Consider the following 20,290-nt stretch of genomic DNA (forward strand, 5'->3'; position numbering starts at 1 on the left):
ATGTCCAGTTAGACTGAGTTTTTATGGTATTGCTGATGCAAAAAAATTAATTTTTTAGTATTTATAATAAAAGGGAAAATTAAGCTCATATGCAAAACAGGTGAGCCCTGTGATGATGTTTTATAATATCAGTAAAATAAACAGCTGTTATAAACTGGCAGGTCCTATCATCATTGCTTATCTGAAGGTACACGGGAGGTAAAATGCTGCTCTCAGTGTGATGACTTCCTACTTCTCTGCTTTTTACACTGGTGAAAAAATTTGTATCCTGCATATACTGAATACAGAGAAGATAAAGAGTTGATAGCAGCAGATTACAAATAAAGTGGTTTATGTTAACTGCGAAACTCTGTCACATACAAGATTCATGCCACAGGCTGGGAGGAGCTTTTTTAAATTAATGTGGCATTATTTTCATGGTTCAAACCCATTGGCTCCAAGGTCAGCTCTGCAAAGGCAGCAGCAGTGCAGCTGCTGAGCTGCCCTGGGAGGAGGATGATCAGGAATAGAGATTGTGGCAGTTTTGCACTACAGGTCATAAGCAGTTCTGGTCCCAAGGAAATGCTACCGCCGATTTTTTTCCTCTGCTGTTTGGAGCACTTTGATTCACATTAAACCCCGTTTCCCTTTTCATCTCTACTTCCCCTCCATAACTTTTGGGTACTTTTTAGCTCCTGTGTTCCCATGGCAGAAAGTACATTTCATTTTATAGTACTCTATCATGTCTGCAGCAGTACAATCTGGCAGGGAACCTCCTGATCTAGTTCTGGTTGACTCAGAAGTGAGAATATGCCTGTAGAAACCTGACTCTCATTCCAGTCTCTTGTTGAATATATGCTTGCAACTATTCCACCACTAAACTTTGGCATTTAAACACTTCATTGAGAATCTGTATTTAATGTAGAAGTTAGCCCCTAAAATTACCAGATTTACTATACACTTCAGCATGGTCACTATTAACCAGATACTACTAGTGGTTTTCTATATAACTTTCATGCAAATATACAGAAAATTTACAGATTGTAGCAGAATTTAGCCTGCACCTCTTTTTAGTCCTTGACTTCTGCTGGTTGCTGCCCAGGCAATGCAGCAGTAAGTGCCATCAAACCAGCTTTAGGAGCAGTTCTTACACCACACTGAAATGCTGAGGAAGTGTTACAGCCATCATAAACCAGGTCTGGGTCAGCAGCCAGTGGTGACACCACAGCACAAAAAAGATTAAGGTAGTGGAGGTATTCACACACTGAACACCTCCTTGCCATTGAGTGAGGCTTTTTGTATTTTGAACATTGGGTCCACTGTATTGCAGTGAAATCAGATGGACTGGAAGAGGGGGAAGAATACCCAGTTCTATCTAGGTACTACCTGAACCTGTTTATACTCTGCTTTGTGACAGAATTATTAAACAGCCTGCCTACTGCTGCAATGAGGGTAGGTTTTTGGGGGAGGGTTTGTTTACCTTGCAGCAGTCAAATTCTTTCAGCAGCAATTATTCTGGGCAGTTGCTACCAGGTCACCAGAGCCCAGCCTGCATAGGCACTGCTAAATTCCTTCTCTGCAGTTATTTGCACTGTTAATATATTAAACTGAAAAGGAACACGTTCAAGTAAGCCATATCTGGAATAAACTCCCACAGCATTCCAATAAACCAGCATCAACAAAAACTCCTGACTAAAATTGTGACTGTGAGAGTCACCTATCCCAGTTTCAAAGAATAAGGTGCCACTTTAACCAGTTGTAACAATCACAGTAGATCGGATGCTACACCTGTGCTGGACCTCATGAACGAAATAACCAAACCCAACATATTATTGAAGGAAAGCCTTGGGTGCTGTGAGGAGTTCCTGAAGCTCAGACTTGTCAGCTCAAATGGCTTTTAACCTTTGCTGCAGCTGACAGGAGTTAACAGGCAGAAAGAAAAGGCACAACAATGCTGGAAGCTGAAATGAAAACTTAGAGAACTGGCATCAGATTGAACAAGTAGTGTGTAGAGACTAATCTAGTACCACCCTTTAGTAAGTCTTGGGCTTTAGTGGGATCATTTTTGTGCCTGGAGCCAAGCTAAGGCCTAAATGGTGTATGAGCACTTTAAGTAGAGCTCACTATTTACATGCATACAAGCAAAATATTTCCTTTCTCTGATTTTTAATTTGTGGTTTTTAATTTCTGATTTTTTTGTTCATTTTCTTGAGCTGAAGATTTCTGGGAGCTGCAAGACTGGTGTTGCTGCAAGTGTTGCTTTTTGCTTCCCCAGGCATGGGGAGGTGGAAAGGCACTGCTTATTCCAACAATCCTGTGGAGCTCCATGTGACTGCAGGTAACAGGACTGAGACAGGTTCCTGTGGCAGTATGAAACTCTACAGTCCAAGGAAATACTTACAAAGAAAATACCTAAATACTGTCTTTGGCTGCAGTCTGCTCAAAAGCTTGTTGGCATTCATAAGTACATTAGTTGTGTTGCCAGAGGACAAATAATAGCTTTTGTAAGGGAGATCTATTCTGAGAAGATCTGCAGTAAGAGCTTATCTTGAATACAGGAAGTTTGTCTTTATTGCTAAACAGAAAGGTCTGCCAAGCTCATTGCTATTTAAAGACTCTGAAAGGTAGAGATTTGGAACAGGTTATTTAAGAGGTATCCAGCCCTTTCCCTGGAAAAACTCCTGCACACCAGTCTGGTGATGTTTATAAGTAGGGTCTGTTTACAAGTAGGGTCTGTAAGTCAATGTTATAGGCAAAATAAACCCATAGTGAGTATCTTCAGTAGAAGGCAAAACTTTTATTAAATGAATCAGATGTCACAAGTTAACATTTGCAGCTGTCTCAAAGATGGGGGAGTCGTATGGCAGTTAAAGGAGCAGTTGAGGAATATGCAAATTTGTCCTGGATACTGTGGAAAGCCAGGCAGCTCTGTCATAATAATTTCTTCCCATGTGTCCTAATCATGAAAATGAGTTGCATAGGATGTGCCCTGGAGAGCACTCATGGTTGTTGCACCAAAGGTGAGCCTTCATCAGACAGAATTGCCATCAAGGTTTCAATCTGTTCCATACCAAACAGCAAAAATCTCACTACTGTATCATTCAGTCAGGAAAAAAACACAGTCATTTAATAACTATGCCAGACAAATTGACTATCAGAGGGTATGTGTCACTTAAGAGCCTTTGTCACCTAGTTTCTTCTTGCTTGTCTTCTCTATCATTGTCTCAACAATCATTGCTGTCTCTTCATACGTCTGAATTTTGTCATCTGAAAACTTCTCAATGGACTCCACCACCTCCACCTTCTCATAGCTCATAGAGCCAGGTAAGGCTGCTTCTCTGAACAAAAGGCCCTGCTTATCTTCTCGCTCATATTCTGTCTCTCGAAGGAGTCCTGGCTCAGTTGGGCTTATCAGACCAGAGGAAGTTACAGGCTCAGAGATGTCTGGGTACTTTGTGATTTGCTCAATTTTTGTTCTTGCTTTTTTCCCCCATTCAAGCACATCTTCTTTCCCCTTCTCTCTCTGTTTATCTGGGAGTTCAAACTCTTCTCTCCTTTCAAAGATTTCCCCTTTCTCTTTTTCTGGTGGTTCAGCAGGTTCTGGCAGCTCTGGTATGGGCTCCACATCACCACCATTCATCACCTTCCCATTGCCAGTGGAAACTGTGATTCCTCCCCCAGCAGGGATAGAGGGGGCCAAGATGCATGGTTCTTCATAGCCTTCCTCCCCTGTCACCAGCACATAACGCCCTTTGGGATGGGCATCAGACTTAGCCTCTGGTCTCTTGTAGACTCTTATTTTCTCCCTCATAATATTACACAATTTATCAAAGGCTTTACTTATCTGGGCTCCGTCAGGTACATCCTCTGGGCCCATTTCTTTTTCATCATATTCGGATCCTTCTTGCTCAGGTTCACACCTGACTGAGCCTTCATGCCTAAACTCCATCTGATCTTGGTCAAAACCTGCCAGAGCTCTTTCATACATTCTTTCAGGTGAGTGACTGTCGGTTATGTCTTTTGACATCAGCTCCTTTTTCCTGGCAATTTTCTTTGTCAGGCCTTTTTGTCTGGGCTTTATACTGGCAATGTCTTGCATGGCCTGGGTGATATCTAAAGAAAAATTAAAGCAAAGGGAACAACAAACAGTGCTTGAGTACTACAGTCACAAGCTGCCTCTTGCCCTCACTACTGCAGATGGAGAGCCTTTGTATCCCAGGGGGCCTAAAAGCGAGCCAGGCACCTCCACTCCTGACAGTCTGGAGTAGGGACAGATGCTGAGAGTTATGTCAGGAGGGAGCAGGAGTGGCTGCTGGTCACAGAGCTGAGAAGCCACCCATCTACAATGGCATCACTCAGACACTATCACTGAGCTCTTAGAACCCCCTGATTCTGATTTCCTGGGCAATGAGTAGGCACCCAGTGAGTCTTGGATTTAATTCATCCCATATGTTAGAACCTATCACATCAATTCCTTTAAGAGCAGTCTTGCTCATTTAGCCTGGCCATTATCTTGTCAGCAGGTATACCAGCATCCTAATTCTAACAAGCCAACATACAACATAGAGAAAACATCATTCATAGGAAAACAGGCCTCAAAAATGGGCCTGTGGCACTTAACACACCTTGGTGCTCTTTGCACATCATTAAAGTGCAAACAAACTCAGAATGAGTCAACACAAAACCTGCAGCTCTTTCCATCATTTCAGGTGCCTTTTGATTTTACTCTCGATTGGCCTAAGTAGTAAACTCTAGAAATCAGCAAAGAAACGCTTTTGCGTGTAGTTTTGGCCTTTGACAGCTTGTCTCAAGGCCAGCTGAGGTAAGCTGAAATAGTTGCATTTACAAGCCTGTAGTCTGGCTGTCTCGACTGGTGGCTATATTAAAACAGATGGACAAACAGCTTAAAATGCAATGATGCTTCTCCTGTCACACACAGAAAGACACATCACAGGTTTACCTCTTCCCCTCGAAGCCTGAGGCTGGGCAGGTCGGTAAATCTGTGTGAAGAGTGTAACTGGGGTTCCTGCTATAGCAGAGTTTAACCTGTGGAGAATATGTGCATCCATCAGTTCTCTCCCCACCATTTCAGTGAAAGCAAGAGAAATTGTGCAAAATTAAGCACAGAGGTTAAAGAAATGTACTTCTCTGTGGTGAACAGTGAAAAGAATGATGGGAACCTGTTTCTTGTCTGGGGAAAATAAAGACACCCACATCACCTTCACAGGAGTGAGGCTGGTTTCTGCCAGCAGGAAACATCAGACACTCCAGTAGGTAAAGTACACCAGTAATTACAACATGCAGTGACAACTTTGCATTTAGCATGGCACTTTGAAAAGACGGGAAGTTTTTAGATGGGCAAACAGTCAATTCAAGCCTACCAGAGATCAGCAAGAAGTGTAAATCCATTTTTACCATGCTGGCTGGCAAAATAGGAAATTTGGTGCAGTCTTCCTTGGAAAACATTTGAGAAGTCAGTAGTATTAAGAGTTAAAACTTAAAATTGAGAGGCAGGCCTATTGCAAAACAGTTACTGTATCTTTGGCCTCCCCAGTCTGCTCTGCTGGAATTTGAGATATGTTGTCCTGTCAGAGACCCTGTGTCAATATGACTTCTGGCATTGAGAATTACTCTGTTAAGGTACTCCTAACTAGAACTCAGTGTCCCAAATTGGACCCTGAAAATTAATTAAATTCCCATTCCCCACACATAGGATGAACTATTTAGTGAGTGTTCTTCCCCTGCATCTTCTGCACAGCCTGGAGCAGTAGGTTGGGTGCTTAGGGGTCTGGCTCTGCTGCTGTGAAAGATCCTTTTCTCCACTGTGGCTGATGGTTGACATTAGAAGGAGACAGTGCTCCTCTGTAGGTTTAAGCACAACTCAAATCCCTGCCAATTTCTTGTATTTTTCCTCTTTCTCCCCATGCCTGAGGAATGGCTTTGCTGTGAAGAATGCTTTGCTTTACAGGGCATTTGTTTTGTCTGCACCCTCCAAAAATCAACCCGCTGGTAGTGTTGAACAAGTGTCATCAACACCCAGTCTCAGGAGAGCATGTTCAAATTGCTTTTGTGTGCTCCTGACCTCTGTACACTGATGCCAGGACAGCATATGGAAAGGAGACTGCACAGACAGGAAAGCTTAAAATGGCTCTGACCCTTTCCTTGGCAGAAGTTTGACCAGATTTTGCATCTATTTCGATTTCTATCTCTAGATACCTACCAGTGAAAGGTGTGAAAATGCTATAGCTTTGGGTGAATCAAATGTCCTTAAACATGCATTTTTCAAACAAGATAAAAGAGATCCCTGATCCCTTTGTGACTGCCCAGAAATCCAGCCTTACCGGCTGTCTTCATTCTCGATGATCCGTTTGTACCGTTCCAGCTCATTCTCCAGGGACTGCTGGTAGATCACCAGCTGGCGGCAGTCAGTGGTGTACTTCTCCAAGATCCTCTCAGCCTCCTCTATCCCCTTCCTAAGGTTTTCAATCTGCTCATTGTAAAGCTGAATTTCATCGTCATAACTCTCCTGGGTGTTTTTAATTGCTTGCTCCAGCATGGTTGTCTGGTAAATAAAATTGGTGATGAAAGAAGCAGCTTTGAAAAATTCACCATCCCCATATTTTAAGCATACTGAAAGACAAGTCATGCTTTATTACAATGTGATGCTGCACTGCTGAAACACAGGAGCAATTTCACTACCTTTGTTCAGTTATTCAAAAAGCAGTAACTTATCAGAGTGGGCAGGGCCTTACAAGGACAGTAAAAGTTCTTAACTGGGAAGATGAGCTCAAGAAATGCCCACTCCTCCTTCTCTGTGGTCTGCTGACAGGGCAAATAAGACCAAAAGTCACATTTTAAACAAAGAATTTTCCTTTTGAATTCAATTCCTCGGCCTTTTTACTTCAGCGATAAAACCAATGAGCACATCAACCAGGAGGTGGCAAAAGTCACCTTCCAAAAATAAAGGCTGAGTTTCAGGTGTGCTATTTTGTTGTAGTGTGCTTTTTAGTTTTATTAGTATGCTTATTGTTTAATTTGTAATTCTGTAATTTCCTTATGTTGTCCTTTCCCTGCTTTTAGATTGGCATAAGTTTCCCATTTTGTATTTTATGTTTCTAAAACTAGACTTGCTCCCTTATTGTTATTTAGTTTAGTTAAGTGTTGATTTTTTGTTTGTTACCTATCTACTCCCTGCTAAGTTCTAAACCCCCTCCCCTTCCTAGCTGTTAACCCCTCCTATCCATACCCTTTCCCCAGAACTTTCTTTACTCTTCCTTCCATTAAATGCCAATCTCTCCCCAAACCTGTCTTCCCCCTAGAAACTTCCCTGTCAGTTTTGTATTCTTTCAAACTCCATTAGTTCACTGAAGCTGTTCTCCTCCCTTGAAATTCTTCATTGGTTTATATATTGAATTCCCGCCTTGTATTTTATCTTCAGTTCTCCTGATTAGGTAAAGATTGTATCCTCCCCTGAGACTTCCCCACATTTATAAGCTATTGTTTGCCCTGAGTTTGGGGTCCTGGGACCCTGGGGAGGGGGAGTTTTACCATCAAATAAAGTTACCCCAGTTCTACCCCAGGACCCGTTCTGCTGCTCTTTTGTTTCTGCACTGCACCTCCACTGGTAGCTGGGACCTAGCGGAGCCAGGAAGGGGGGGGTGGGCTCTGTTGCACCCCCGTCACCATCTGGTGACATGCGACAATACTTCACCCTGTAAATCTCCTCTCACTTTCTTCTGCTATTTTTAACTACTTATTCTAGTTATTTTGTCACCTTTTTTTCCCTACATTTTAATGATACGAACTCACAAAAAGTTAATGGGGGAATAAGTGACTAATGAATTCTTCAATAATTGATTTACTTCTATATGCTTCAGGCAAGATTAAAAAAAGGACATTTAAGAGTCTAAATATAGAAGTGATGTCCCTCATCATTGGTTATGTTGTAGTGTACGAGTAGACCGAGACTCTTTTCTGTTCAGTGCTCATGGGGTGGGATCCATGACCTCTCAGGCACATGGCTGGCAGGTCCAGAAACAGAAAAGCAAAGAAACTTGATGACACCTCTGTCATCAGATTCAGCCTTCACCATCACAAGCAACTGTGTTACTGACCTGCATTCATAAAGCTATTTCACTCTTTTAATCTCGAGGTACAAAAATGAATGAATAATCTATTTCTAAATGGGATGGGAAGATTTGATTTTGAAAGCAGCACAAATAATTCCTCAAAGACTGCCTCTCTCCACCTGCCAGCAGACAGCTGATTTTCTCCCCTTTTTCTCTATACTGGTTCACTATCTCATCCCCATATTGATTCCTGTCCATCCCAGAGTGCATGTGTCCTTTCCACCAGAGCATCAGATACGAGAGAGACCAAGGAAAATACACTTTCCTGATCCTAATGGAAGAAGCTATGCTCAGGAAGTTATGAGCTGCTGCTATGGCTGTCCAAACAAGTCCAAAATCCCACCAAAAGATGTTTTTGTCAATATTTCATTCCTCTCACCTGGATGGACAACTCGAGGCACAAAGGAAGCTGTACTTGGGGTCATTCTCCACCCCATTTGCTAAAAAATATTCAACTGCATGGAGGTAGAGATTCCATTGGCAGCTATTCAGATCTGGTTTCTATCCACTGCAGCCTTCAGCTGCTCCTCCACCTCCTGCTACCCTCAGCCCTGCACTGCACTCATGTTTGCAGGCACTGGCTGGAGACAGAAGGTTGATTTAGGGCAGGTTTGGCTGGGAGATGGACAAGGACAACTAGGCAAAGTCTTTTTGCAAATCAGGGCTTGGCAAAAAGCATATGGTTTTTCCTGCTGGTAGTGTCCAAGCACAGGAAAGATGCTGGCTTAATGCTTAGTAGTGACATGGATGGCTGGCTTAGTAATGACATGGATGAAGACAGAAAGCCAAAGGTAGCTCAACAGCCCTCTCAGCTCCCCGAACCTGTCCAGGTCTTCCCACAGCAAGCTCAGTATTGGATGTGGCAGTGATAGAAAGGATTGGGCAGAGCCCTGAGGGTTCCCCCTCAGTTTTCATGGAGCCAATTTCCAGCCAGAGCTCAGCAAGTAAGAAAGTCATAGGAGCCCTGTGGGACTTTTCCATTCATAATGTCCTGCTGATTCTGTCCTGCAGGAATCCAGTTGCATTGTGGAAACTTTCCCTCATCAGCCACTCTGATAAGCAAAGGCAGCTTCATTGCACCTGCAATACCTACAGCCCACCCTGGCCAACTAAACCTGACAATTTGTTCCATTGAGAGAATGGGAATGAAACAGCTGAAGAAAAAGATGGAAATCTAAAAGGAAAACACACCTCCAAGTCCACCAAGTTAACATAACCATGTTAAAGCCATGTTAGAGGTTTTACCAAGTGACCGTAAAAAAAGCAGTTCATGAGCAACATGGTTGTGTTTATGGCTAGTGATTCCAGTACCTCTGTCTGCAGCTTGTATTTCTGTGCCTGTAGCTGGCAGAGGATGCTCTTGTATTCCTCCAGCTGGCTCTGCAGAACAGGGATCCTCCTCTCTGCTATCAGTTTTTCCTGGTTGGAAGAAAACAATGTGTGTACTACTGGAAATAAACTGTAAAGACAAATAGAAAATGGCAAAAGACAGATAAAAGGTGGGTATCAAACCTCGAGCCAAATTCTGCTGAATGGTGGCACAGCTTTAAGAATAAAGACAGCAGATGGCAGGTCTGCTCACAGTACAGCTTAGACCCTGTAAACTTGTTCACATCTTTTTCCAAATAATGAGCATTCCTGCCATAGCCGCTCATATTGGTGGAAATCACCAAGTTTTCATCTAGTCTGTATCAATTAATTTCATTGAAATTTTCACCACATCTCACCCCTTCAGGATAAGATATCCTTTCTCTTAAAATATTAATATATCGTGCCATCTCCTCCTCAGAGAAGAAGCACAACTATTTCAAATACCTTTGTACCACACATTTTTGGGACTAATATATATGCTGGATTGCACCTGACAAAGCTAATCTCTCTTTCCTCATTGATACAGTTTTTCAAAGCTACAGTAAATATTTTTCTCCCATATTCACTATTCAGTACTTACATTGTTTTTACAGTTTTCATCTAACCTTGGAGCAGAAGTTAAAGGATCTGGGACACTTTAAGTCTAAACATTATCTCTTTCTTACTTAGAGCTGCATGTACTTCCCAACAGCAATACTTGCCTCACATATGCCAGTGGTTATTGGGGACACACGAGGAGTTGTCTGGATGATCTGCTGCAAGACATTGACGTAGGTCTGGATTTCCATGAGGTTCTGTGATAAGGTAAAAACATTTTCATTAGAAAATGCCATAGTAAGGTAGAAATTTCCATGTACTTCTGGGGCTTATTTTTAAATATGTAATGCTTTTAGCCCATGAAAGTCCAATTCATGTTCAGGGTTGGGTTTGGAATGCAACTTATAATGGCTTTTGAGTGCAGGGTGCTAGCAGTTTCATCATACTGAGTGTATATCACAGACTTTTGGATAAGGACTATACAGTTCATAGTTTTAATTGAAGATTCCATTCCATTTCCAATTTCATAGGAGATTTTCAAAATAAGAATCACAAATATCTTTGCATGTGGCATTAAAAAAGGAACATTTTTCAAAAGCAGCAAAGATGGGACAGTGGCCTGATCCCAAAACCCACAGTTCTCCCAGGAAGAAGACAACAAATGTTAAAGTCAGGTGCTGATTACCTGGAGTGTCCTCTCCCAAAAAACTGGATAATGAAAGCAACAGCTTCCTTAGCATGAAATATAGACAGCTTGATGAGCACTTTGGGTTAAGTCATGACACCAGGTTGACAAATTCAAGACTCTGCTACATCTGTAGTGACTGGACCCTGAGAAGTGTGTTTGGGTGCTGGAAACCATCTGGCTGTTTTGCCCACCAAAAATAAATAATGCTATATGCACCCACCAAAACAAAAATGCAATTTGCTTTAATTTTCCACTGTTTGATCATGGAGAAGGGCAAAGTTCCACATCTAGCTCTACAAGGAAAACAGCAATTTCAGACAGTTACCTTCTTGTATCTGTCCTTTGTAGCATTGATGTCATCCTGCAGGAACTGGGACTCGATTTGCAGCTCCAGGTTGCACAGCAAGGCTTCATCAGCTTCCTGCAATACAAAGATACATGGCATGGTGGTATGTGTGGCTGGAGTACCAAATGCAATCCCACAGGCACTGCATGAGTTCCTGCGCACATGGAGCAGTCTGCCTGAAGTGTAAGAGCCTACTGGAACATACAGCAGTATAATGAAAACAACAAACAGAAGCCATATTATTGACCATGCCCTGCACAAATGTAATTTACAATACAGTTTGGCACTGGCACTGTCAAAATAATGCTGGGAGCCAAGTAGTAGATGTTTGAAATACCAGATTTTGATGTTAAAATCTTGAAATGGTGGATGAGTCTTAAACAAATGACATCAGCAGACTAAGGCATTGATTTCTCTAGTGTCATGACAAGATCTGAGGTATCCTGATGCCTTTTTAAGATCCCTAGTAAAGAAGTCCTTCTAAAAACCCAGGATGATCTGCAGTATTTGCACTCTCTTTTGTATGTTCTCAAATGCCACAAATGTTTGTCAATTTGGAGCCATTTCTGGAAATAAAAATTACAGTTGACCAAGTTTAGAAAAAATCACCTTGCTACACAAGTTTATAATACTTTGGGGTTTGCAAAGACAAACGTTCCTAACATCCAATTAGTTCAAAGAACAAACCATATGACTAGTAACCGTGATCTCAGAGTACACAGGTATGAATGGCACTGTTCTTTAAATCTAATGAAATCTCCATTTCTGTTCAAAGGCTTAATTTAGATTTTTCGTATGTTGTGTTATTTAACACAAAACATGGAATTTACGGTAATTTCCATGGAACCTGGCAATATATTTTACAAACCTGTGAGAGTAGTGATATGTTTTTTCTATTTAATGCATTATTTCTTTAATTTTTGAGAAAGCATCTTAAAAATTTTAACTGAATATTCCTTGCAGCTGTATAAAATGCGCCAGTTCCTCCACCAGTTTGCAATTTGCCTCAAGAAAGTCCTGCTTTCTGCATTTAACTCAAAGAATAAAAAAAGAAGTATTTGAAGGTACCTCTGTTAAATTACCCATGTGCCATTATCAGCTGTAAAAATACCTCTGTGAGCAGATCACAGGTTGCAATCAAACCATTGAGATCTGTGGGTGCAGCACATGACTGGTAGAAGAGGATTTTTCCTTTTGCATGCATACAGCACGCGCTGTTCCAAAAATGTGTAGATGTTGGCTGTCTTATTGTGCTGCTAAGCCTCCCAGGCACAGAACTCTCCAGCAGGCTGTGCTTTGTGATCCAGGGGCTGATTCAGACACATCCAGCCCAGCACATTCAGAACCAGCCATCAGGAATGCCCGCTGCTTTTTTGCACTCCTCTCCCGTCCTATTGAGAGGAAGATCAGCAGGACAATGGCCATGTTGGGAGGATTGTGAGGGAGCCAAAAGAAAGCCCCCAGGCCCTTAGATAATACCTATAAGCAAATATTTCTGCATGTGATAAACAAAAGCAGTTTTTGGCTTTCCAAATGTTCCCTCAAAGGGGAAAAATACTTCTGCTTTTATTCTATGTTTTCAAAGAGACCAGCTTTCTCAATGGGGCTGTGTATCAGAACAGTGTCTACACAATGGGGTTGTGTATCAGTGCAGTGTCTACACATTTTCTTTTGAACTTTGGAATATTTGCTAATCACTCAACTTCTGAAAAGACATTCTGTGTGATGTTATGATTCCAGAACACTGGTCCATGTGCTGAAGCAATATTTTCATTACCATGGAAGAGAAATTCATTAGATCTCTCCAGAACCAGTATTTTCCCAGCTGTCAGATAAAGAATGAATTTGCACCTGCACATGCAGGCTTTCAGGCCACATCTTGGGCCCTGTACAGAAAACTAGCTGTATTCCCTTCAGCACTTGGTGCTCCCAGCACAAGGAGCTGCTGCAACAGGAGTGTCCAGGGACATCCTGGAATAAAAAACATCCTTGTGCCTCAAGATTTTGTGAACTGTGCCTAGGGTTGGTGAATCAACTCACTTTTCTTTAGCTGCAGATTCATTGAGAGGAACTGTGAAGACAGACTTACCAGCTCCAACCCCTTACAAAAGAGTTACCTTCACAGGTTTTTTTAAGGGTTTGCAAGTTGTTCAAGAACAGAGTGTTCTGGAAAACAGAACTGATGTGGGATGTCAAGAGCTCACTGGAGATAGAATGCTAAAATGTGCTTTCTGTCTTTTCTTAACATAAAACATGCATATCATTGATATGACAATGCTCCAGCAGATCAGGTCCAGCCATTTGCAGCAAGGAAATAAAAAAATAATTTCTATTTAATCCACCTTTGATTGTTTTCCAATACAGAAGATGAATGATAGTCTGTGCAAAGTAGAACTGGGGAAAGATATAATACTATGTTCTTCACCCAGATGAAGGCTAGCAGCAAGAGAGGATGAACTGAGATTTTTCAGCTTCACAGACCTGGTTTGGAAACTTTCAAAATACTTTAGCCAACTTTTATCTTTCTCTGAGCTTTGTATTATATTAAATGTTGTTATTTTTATTATTGCTTTTCCCATGGTATGAGTTCAAGAACTATATTGATGTAAAAGGAAGAAGCCAGGGGGAGTTGCAGCTTCTCTTTTATTTGGAAACCTAATAACTGATGAGGGTCTGTCCTGGGAAGGGCTGACCATATCTGGCAAGGGACTAAGGAGCTTTGAGATACTCCAGGCTTCAAAACACGGACTTAATCAGCAATTTTTCATGGCATGGTTATCCCTAGTGACTGTATTTTAATACAGTAGCTATGTTTAAAAAGCATGGGGAAAAGATTAGCACATGCTGAGGCTCAGACACTTACATAGGGAGGGGGAGGATGGAGAAGGGCATAATGACAAGAAGTGTCTTGCTCTGACATTTTATCTTCCCACTGCTTCTTCAAAGCAGCTTGCTGTAGTAAATGAAACCAAAGGAAAAAAAATTGTACGCCTTTCCCCTGGCATTTTCCCAGACTCACTTTATTGAGGTGCTCCAGGGTTTCTTTTAGCCTCTGCTGATATTCACGTTCGTTTCTATACCTGCAAGTAGAGAAAAGGAGATAGAGTTCAGCGGTTCATCACTCTGCAAACTGCATTTTTATCTGCACTGTCATGCACAAGATATGCTTCAAGCTAAAGCAGAATATGAATCTTGAAAGAGCCCAAAAGATTTATTCATGCATTAATTATTTTTTGGTCCCAGATGCTGAGGGTAATTTCAGAATTGCCTAAATTCTTGTCTACAGTTTACATAACAGAACACAATGAAATGCATAAATATGCTATCACTTTTTTACAGAATGCTCAAGAATGGATTATCTTCAATAAAAGCATATTCCATTGGTGGTGAACTATAGTGACAGCTATTCATCAGTGATCACTCTGTGAGGATTTGCTACAATGGCACATGAACATTTAATTACATTGTTCTTGGTTTTCTATTATAACTGCTGTTGTTCAATAAGCACTTTAATGACAGACACATTAAACACAAAGATTGCAATTTTACATATTGACCATGTAGGAAAGACGTTGGATGTTTAGATGGATCAAGCTTTGTGTCCCCTTTAATGGTAATTTTTATATTAGCTTGGTCAAAACAACAAGTGAGCTTTAGTAAGGACTGCATTTAACCAACTATTCTTATGCTTTTATAAAACATCCACAAGTGCATGGAGTGCATGTTCCTGGTGCTGAGATGGATGTATGATGTGTTTATGTTTGGTTTGAGGAAATAGCACATATTCTTTAAGAATGAGTGATCTGTTTACACATTTGTATGTAAACAGAATTATCTTCTAGAAAATCTTTTTAGCCACAGAGCACAAAACTTAATTGTTGATTATTGTAATTTATTCCCTTCCTTAAGTGAACCTCATATGAAATGTTCAACAGTAGATGTGGCTTAATTAGACTAGATTAAAAAACAAATAAACAAAGAAACAAAAAAGCCCCTGAAAAACCACCAGCCAGAAGCAACTTTGGAAATGAGACTTTGCCATCAGTACTGAACAAGTGACTTATCAAACTCCAACAGCACCAGAAATAAAGTCTTAACCCTTTAAGTTTAACACTTCACTTTTCTTAAAGTAATAGATGTAGAGAGATATAAAAAAGCTATCATTATCTTACTTTCTACAAGAAACATTCTGGTAGGTGACAGGTCAGTTCTGGTGATTAGGATCCTTCATTTGCATTAAAAGCAACGGACACCAATACAAGCCAAAATTCAGAGCTGAACGTAAGTCCCTGTCTGTTTTCTGAAATCGTTGATTCAGTCAAGGTGTGCTGGTGATTTCAAAGGGATTTGCTTCAGTCAACAGGACAGTTCCTGGACTGAGCACATCAAGGATCAAGTTGTAATGATCATGTCATCCCCAGTTCATCCTTTTCATCTCCTGAAGGATGAACAACCAATGTTATTCTCATCTCTTTCAACACATACTGGAAAGCTGAGAGGATGATGTCACTCACAAACTGACCAGGACCACAAAGGAAGAACTTGGCAGAACAAGGAAATGGATTTAACCTGGTGCTCTGGTTTACCAACAATTTCTGAAGTCCCATAATATAAGCAGGTTTGGTCACTGGTCCGTTTTCAATTCTTACATGAACAGCAAAGAACCAAGTGAAATGGCGAGGTTTTATTTCATTATCACTCCAATAGATTGCTGATAAGACTAAAACAATATCCTTTTTTTGCCAATTAGTACTAACACCAGTGTCACTTCCAAGGCTAGAATATTTTTCAGCTTCAGAAGTGAGACTGCCTTGTTTCAGGTGTTTACCAAGTAGCTCAACTCCAGCCAGTTCTCTATTTATTTTAAAAAATTTTTGTGCGCACTTGACAGTAAACACTTTCCTAACTTTGATACTTTCTGACAGTTGAGCAAGAATGAAGCAAATTGTGGCATCTTGTGAAAATCAAATACACAGTTGCAATAAAAGGCTGGTTTTCCACTCACAGTAATATACAACCATCTGATGGATTCAGTGTCTAAACCTCAGCCCTAATGTAATTCAGATCTCCCTCATTGCTAGATCCTCACTCAAAAGATTTTTCAGTTACTAAAATACTCAGGTACATTTTCCTTTACTCTCAAATAGCCCAAATATGTGTTGTGCCACACAGCTGTAAATTCACCTGGCAGCTTGAGAGAGTTAGTATTGCATTATTATCCTTTGAAGGAGAATTTCTTTCAAGTGATGTTCAATCTTTTCCAGAGGATCAGTGCAAAAGTGCTATGGACCTCTTTGAAATGCTTCAGAGACCGCAGGATGCCTCAGTGCCTGCTGAAATGTATTTGTAAGTGCAATGGCTGACAAGTCACAACTCTGTTATGCTTCAAAGTTGATTTTGATGTTTAGTAATTAGCTAGTCATGTCCAAAAATTTTTTTATTAGATGGTTGCTGGTCAGACATTCCTGGAGCTTAAGAGCCATTAAGTTAATTTACTTCATTAAAACAAAACAAAACAAAACAAAACAAAACACAAAAACAAACAAACAAACAAACAAACACCAAAAAAATCACCAAAACCCAAAAAACCCAAAACCAAAAACCAACAAAACCCGAACCTTCTCACCCAGTCAGGTAGCTTTAGGTCGGCAACAAATGTTTTTGGACTGTTGAAAGAAAAGGGATGTTAACTGGTTTGGGGTTTTTTTGCATAGGAAAAAGAATGGAGGGAAGGGAGCTGCCAGGCTCAAAGAAAGCAGATCAGACGATCAAAGATTTCAATCACTTTTTTTTTTCGGACCCTGCCTCCGCTGCAGTGCAAGGGCTTGCTCCCCTCCAAAGAGGAAACAGTAACAATCCATCCCAGCAATGTAAAATGGCTAGATACTCAATTTGGTGTCAAACTTGAGCCCTTCATCTGAAGAAAAATGTTGAATCTGTTGAATCCAACTGAAAAGTAGTAGCACCTCTTGGCTACTACCTTTGTCATTTTCTCTTTCCCTGATGTACTTCAGTAACCTTCTCTCAACAGACAGCAGCAATTTGGGTGCCAAGGACAGCACAGACAATGAAAGAGAGGTCCTACAAGGATGATGGACAGGCCAGTAATATTTGTCATCCGGGGTCATACCCTGAATGCTCAGATGAGCCCAAGAGGGTTGTGTTTTGCTGATTTATTAACAGATTCTACCTGAGCAGCTGACAGCCACAGGACAATATTCTGGCAGATTGTGGAGAGTGTGGATGGCAGGCAAATTCTCCTCATCTTAGATGCAGCAGGATAAAGTCCTTCCTATCACCAGAGAAGCAGCAGCAGTGCCAAGACAATCCCTACAGACAGGGCTGGAAGGCAGCTTTGCCAGTGGAGTCCCCATGTCCTAGCTATTGTGTTTTACCACTTCTTTTCATTTTCTCACCCGTGTTGGGTCTCCACTGTGGCCCCAAAGGGTGTTAGCTCATCAGAGTATCACCATGCAGCACATCTTGTTCTGGAAAGCCCTGTGCCAATTACTGTGTCCAGGGAATCATATTGCATGTTCAAAATTCACTGCATTAGCAGTGCACAAAATTTTTAATTCAACAATTTATTAGCAAGACTTTTAATTTCTTAAGTCTGTTAATCCTGTTCAGTCAAGGCCACTAAAATCTGGATTCCAGCATCTTTTCCAATATCATGGAGAGAGAAACACCATCCTGTCCCACAGCCAGATGTAATGTTGCTATAATGGTGGTGGTCAACAAAGGTAGCAAGGTAGCAATTAGTGTTTTTATGAGATACATCCACACTATTCCCAGCATTGATTTTTTTTTTTTTTTTTTTGCAACTTCAAGGGAAAGAATTCTCCCCTGGTACAGAGTCTGAACTGTTCATGTTAATGAGAAAAGCTATGAATGTGACCATAGAGGATTTAAAAATAAATTTTAATGAAAGTTCTACTTTTTAATAGTTCATGAACATTTAATTGCACAGACCCAGCAGTAGTCTTAGGTCCTACTCAGTCTAAATGCAACTTTAAAAGGCTTATTTATATAAATGTAGCTTAAAAGGTTTCATTAGATATAAATCTATTTCTCCAATAGTGAAGATGAGTGAGAGAATGGGTTATAAGAGTCAAAATTCTTTGCATTAGTGAAGGACACAGACATTTGTCAATTAATTGATTCAAAATGCTCCCTCTAAGAGATTTTGTTAATCCCAGTGCACCAAAAGCTTTATGGTTCAAGTTGCAGCAAGAAACCTGCAGTGCCTGTTGCCAACGGAATGTAGACTCAGGGAGGAGAGCAGGACATTGTGGACATCTGACCACTGGCAGCAATAAGACTCAGTGCACCTGGATGGGCTATTCTCTCCTGTCAGATGAAAAAGAGAGATCAGGGCTTGGCATTTCTATAGGTATGCTGTAGCTCACAGCCCCCACGTGGCTGTTCATTTGGCAGTGTGCCAAATTTTCATGGCTGAAGTAGCCAGATAGACATTCTGAGGATAAAAAATCCCTGACCAATAAGTAACAGGAGGATTAAACTCTTTTGTCCTATGAGCAATGCTCACCAACTCTTGGGTAATTAGGCCATGTGACCAAAATTGCCTGTTGCTGGAGGGAAGGCACTCATCTCCATCAGCATATGAGGCTCCTGCTCTTTGATTTATGGTGGCACAGAGGTTTAAGAGGTGAAATTAGGGGAAACCCATTCTTAGTTTTTTGTGGCATGAGATGGAAATACAAGATGCAAGGAAGAAGAGGAGGACAAATTTTACACACCAGGAAAAAATATATCTCCTTTCTTTTCATGACACATCACAGATGTGGTTAGCACAGACTGACTCAGGTGCTTCATAGTGGCTGTAAATAATTTCTCAGAGACATCCTGCATATTTCAGGAGATGTTTGGCCCATTATGTAACTCTGGGCTGCTCAAAGACAAGACTTGCTTTGAGACACCTAGTAGTCAAATGGAGTTATTTCATCTTTGCAGCTCAGAGCACAGTTCTCCTAAGGCTAATGAACAACAGCAGCCGACGTGTGCCAGGACTGCTGCTGAGGAATGGAGAGGGCATTTTCCTATCTAGGAGCAGTGACACCATAAAAGGCAGAGCTGCAGCTTCCTAAGTCCTGATACCTTACTTTTCACCATTGGCTTACATGCCGTCCCTTTTGACAAGTCTGATAGACATGGAGAGGCATCACCCACACACAAGAAGTAGCTGGTGACACCGAACCCATCCTTATTACAAAGATTAACTATAGAAATGACACCACTCATCTTCCATGGATTGTAAGCCTTACTTGTTGCAGTACTCATCGAGCATGCGCTGGGCATCCTTCTCCTCCCGCTCCAGCTTGGCTCGGTCAGAAGCCAGCTCCCGCATTCGTTGCCGGTTGAACTCAATCTGCCCAGCAAAGGCTTCGTCCAAGCCCACCAGCTCATCCATGCGCTGGAAGGTCTCCAGCTGCTTGCGCAGGATGGTGTTGCGCTGTTCCAGCACACGCGCCCGGTTGATGTAGCTGGTGAAGCGCTCGTTGAGCTCCTGCAGGTTCTCCAAGCCCTGGGCTTGGGCCAAACTGTCAAATTCCGGGGAGCCTTGTAGCTCATCATAGGCATCTGACCGCTCGTACTTCTCCTTGCGTACCTCACGGAGGAAGCTGCTCCTGTACATGGCTTCAGAGGGGCTGTGCAGTGCTGAGATTCCCTCTTGTGTGCCTGCCTGTCTCTCCAGTTTGGATCTGAATTATGTCTGGGGGGTTTGGGGAGGAAGAACTGAACATAATCACCCCCCACCAGATGATTAGGACTTGTCTCCAGGGTGGTTTGTGGCACTAAAGGCCTCATCTGCGGCAGTGAACTAAATAAATCCCAATGGCCCCGCCTTAGAGCTGCCCATCCAGGCATCAGCAGTTCAGAGGAGCGGCGGGCACACAAGGGCTAGGGGCTTTTCTTTTCAAGCACTGCAATCATGTACAGCCAGGATAAAAGAGAGCAACATCCAGCTTTCACCCTATGGATTAAAGCATTATTCATGGAAAACAAAACAACTGCTTTGCAGTTTCAAAGGCTGAGCTCAAAGCCTTTCATGGCTTTGCTGGGGGGAGAGCTTTGTTCCATGGGGGTGTCCCCAGGGCTCTGCACAGAGGCCTTCTGCTGACAGAGGATTTTGGTGTGAGTGGGTGGCAGCCCTTGATTTTTGTTATTTGACAGTTTTGTGATAATTTAGAATTATGGGATAGTATTTAAAAATTAATA

General features: G+C 41.6%; 1 protein-coding gene across 1 annotated transcript; it reads right to left on the reverse strand.

Moving 5' to 3' along the window:
* Positions 1-2,752: 2,752 nt before the first annotated feature.
* Positions 2,753-19,937, reverse strand: BFSP1 (beaded filament structural protein 1). The gene is made up of 8 exons (XM_038132436.1): positions 19,336-19,937; positions 14,070-14,130; positions 11,030-11,125; positions 10,181-10,273; positions 9,420-9,527; positions 6,321-6,541; positions 4,940-5,025; positions 2,753-4,092 (listed from the first exon to the last, which is right to left on the reverse strand). The coding sequence occupies exons 1-8, from the start codon at positions 19,704-19,706 to the stop codon at positions 3,152-3,154; spliced, it is 1,977 nt and encodes a 658-aa protein (XP_037988364.1). The 5' UTR covers positions 19,707-19,937; the 3' UTR covers positions 2,753-3,151.
* Between the last annotated feature and the right edge of the window lie 353 nt (positions 19,938-20,290).

The sequence above is a fragment of the Motacilla alba genome, chromosome 3, assembly GCF_015832195.1.
Source record: "Motacilla alba alba isolate MOTALB_02 chromosome 3, Motacilla_alba_V1.0_pri, whole genome shotgun sequence".
In the NCBI taxonomy this organism is placed as follows: Eukaryota; Metazoa; Chordata; class Aves; order Passeriformes; family Motacillidae; genus Motacilla; species Motacilla alba.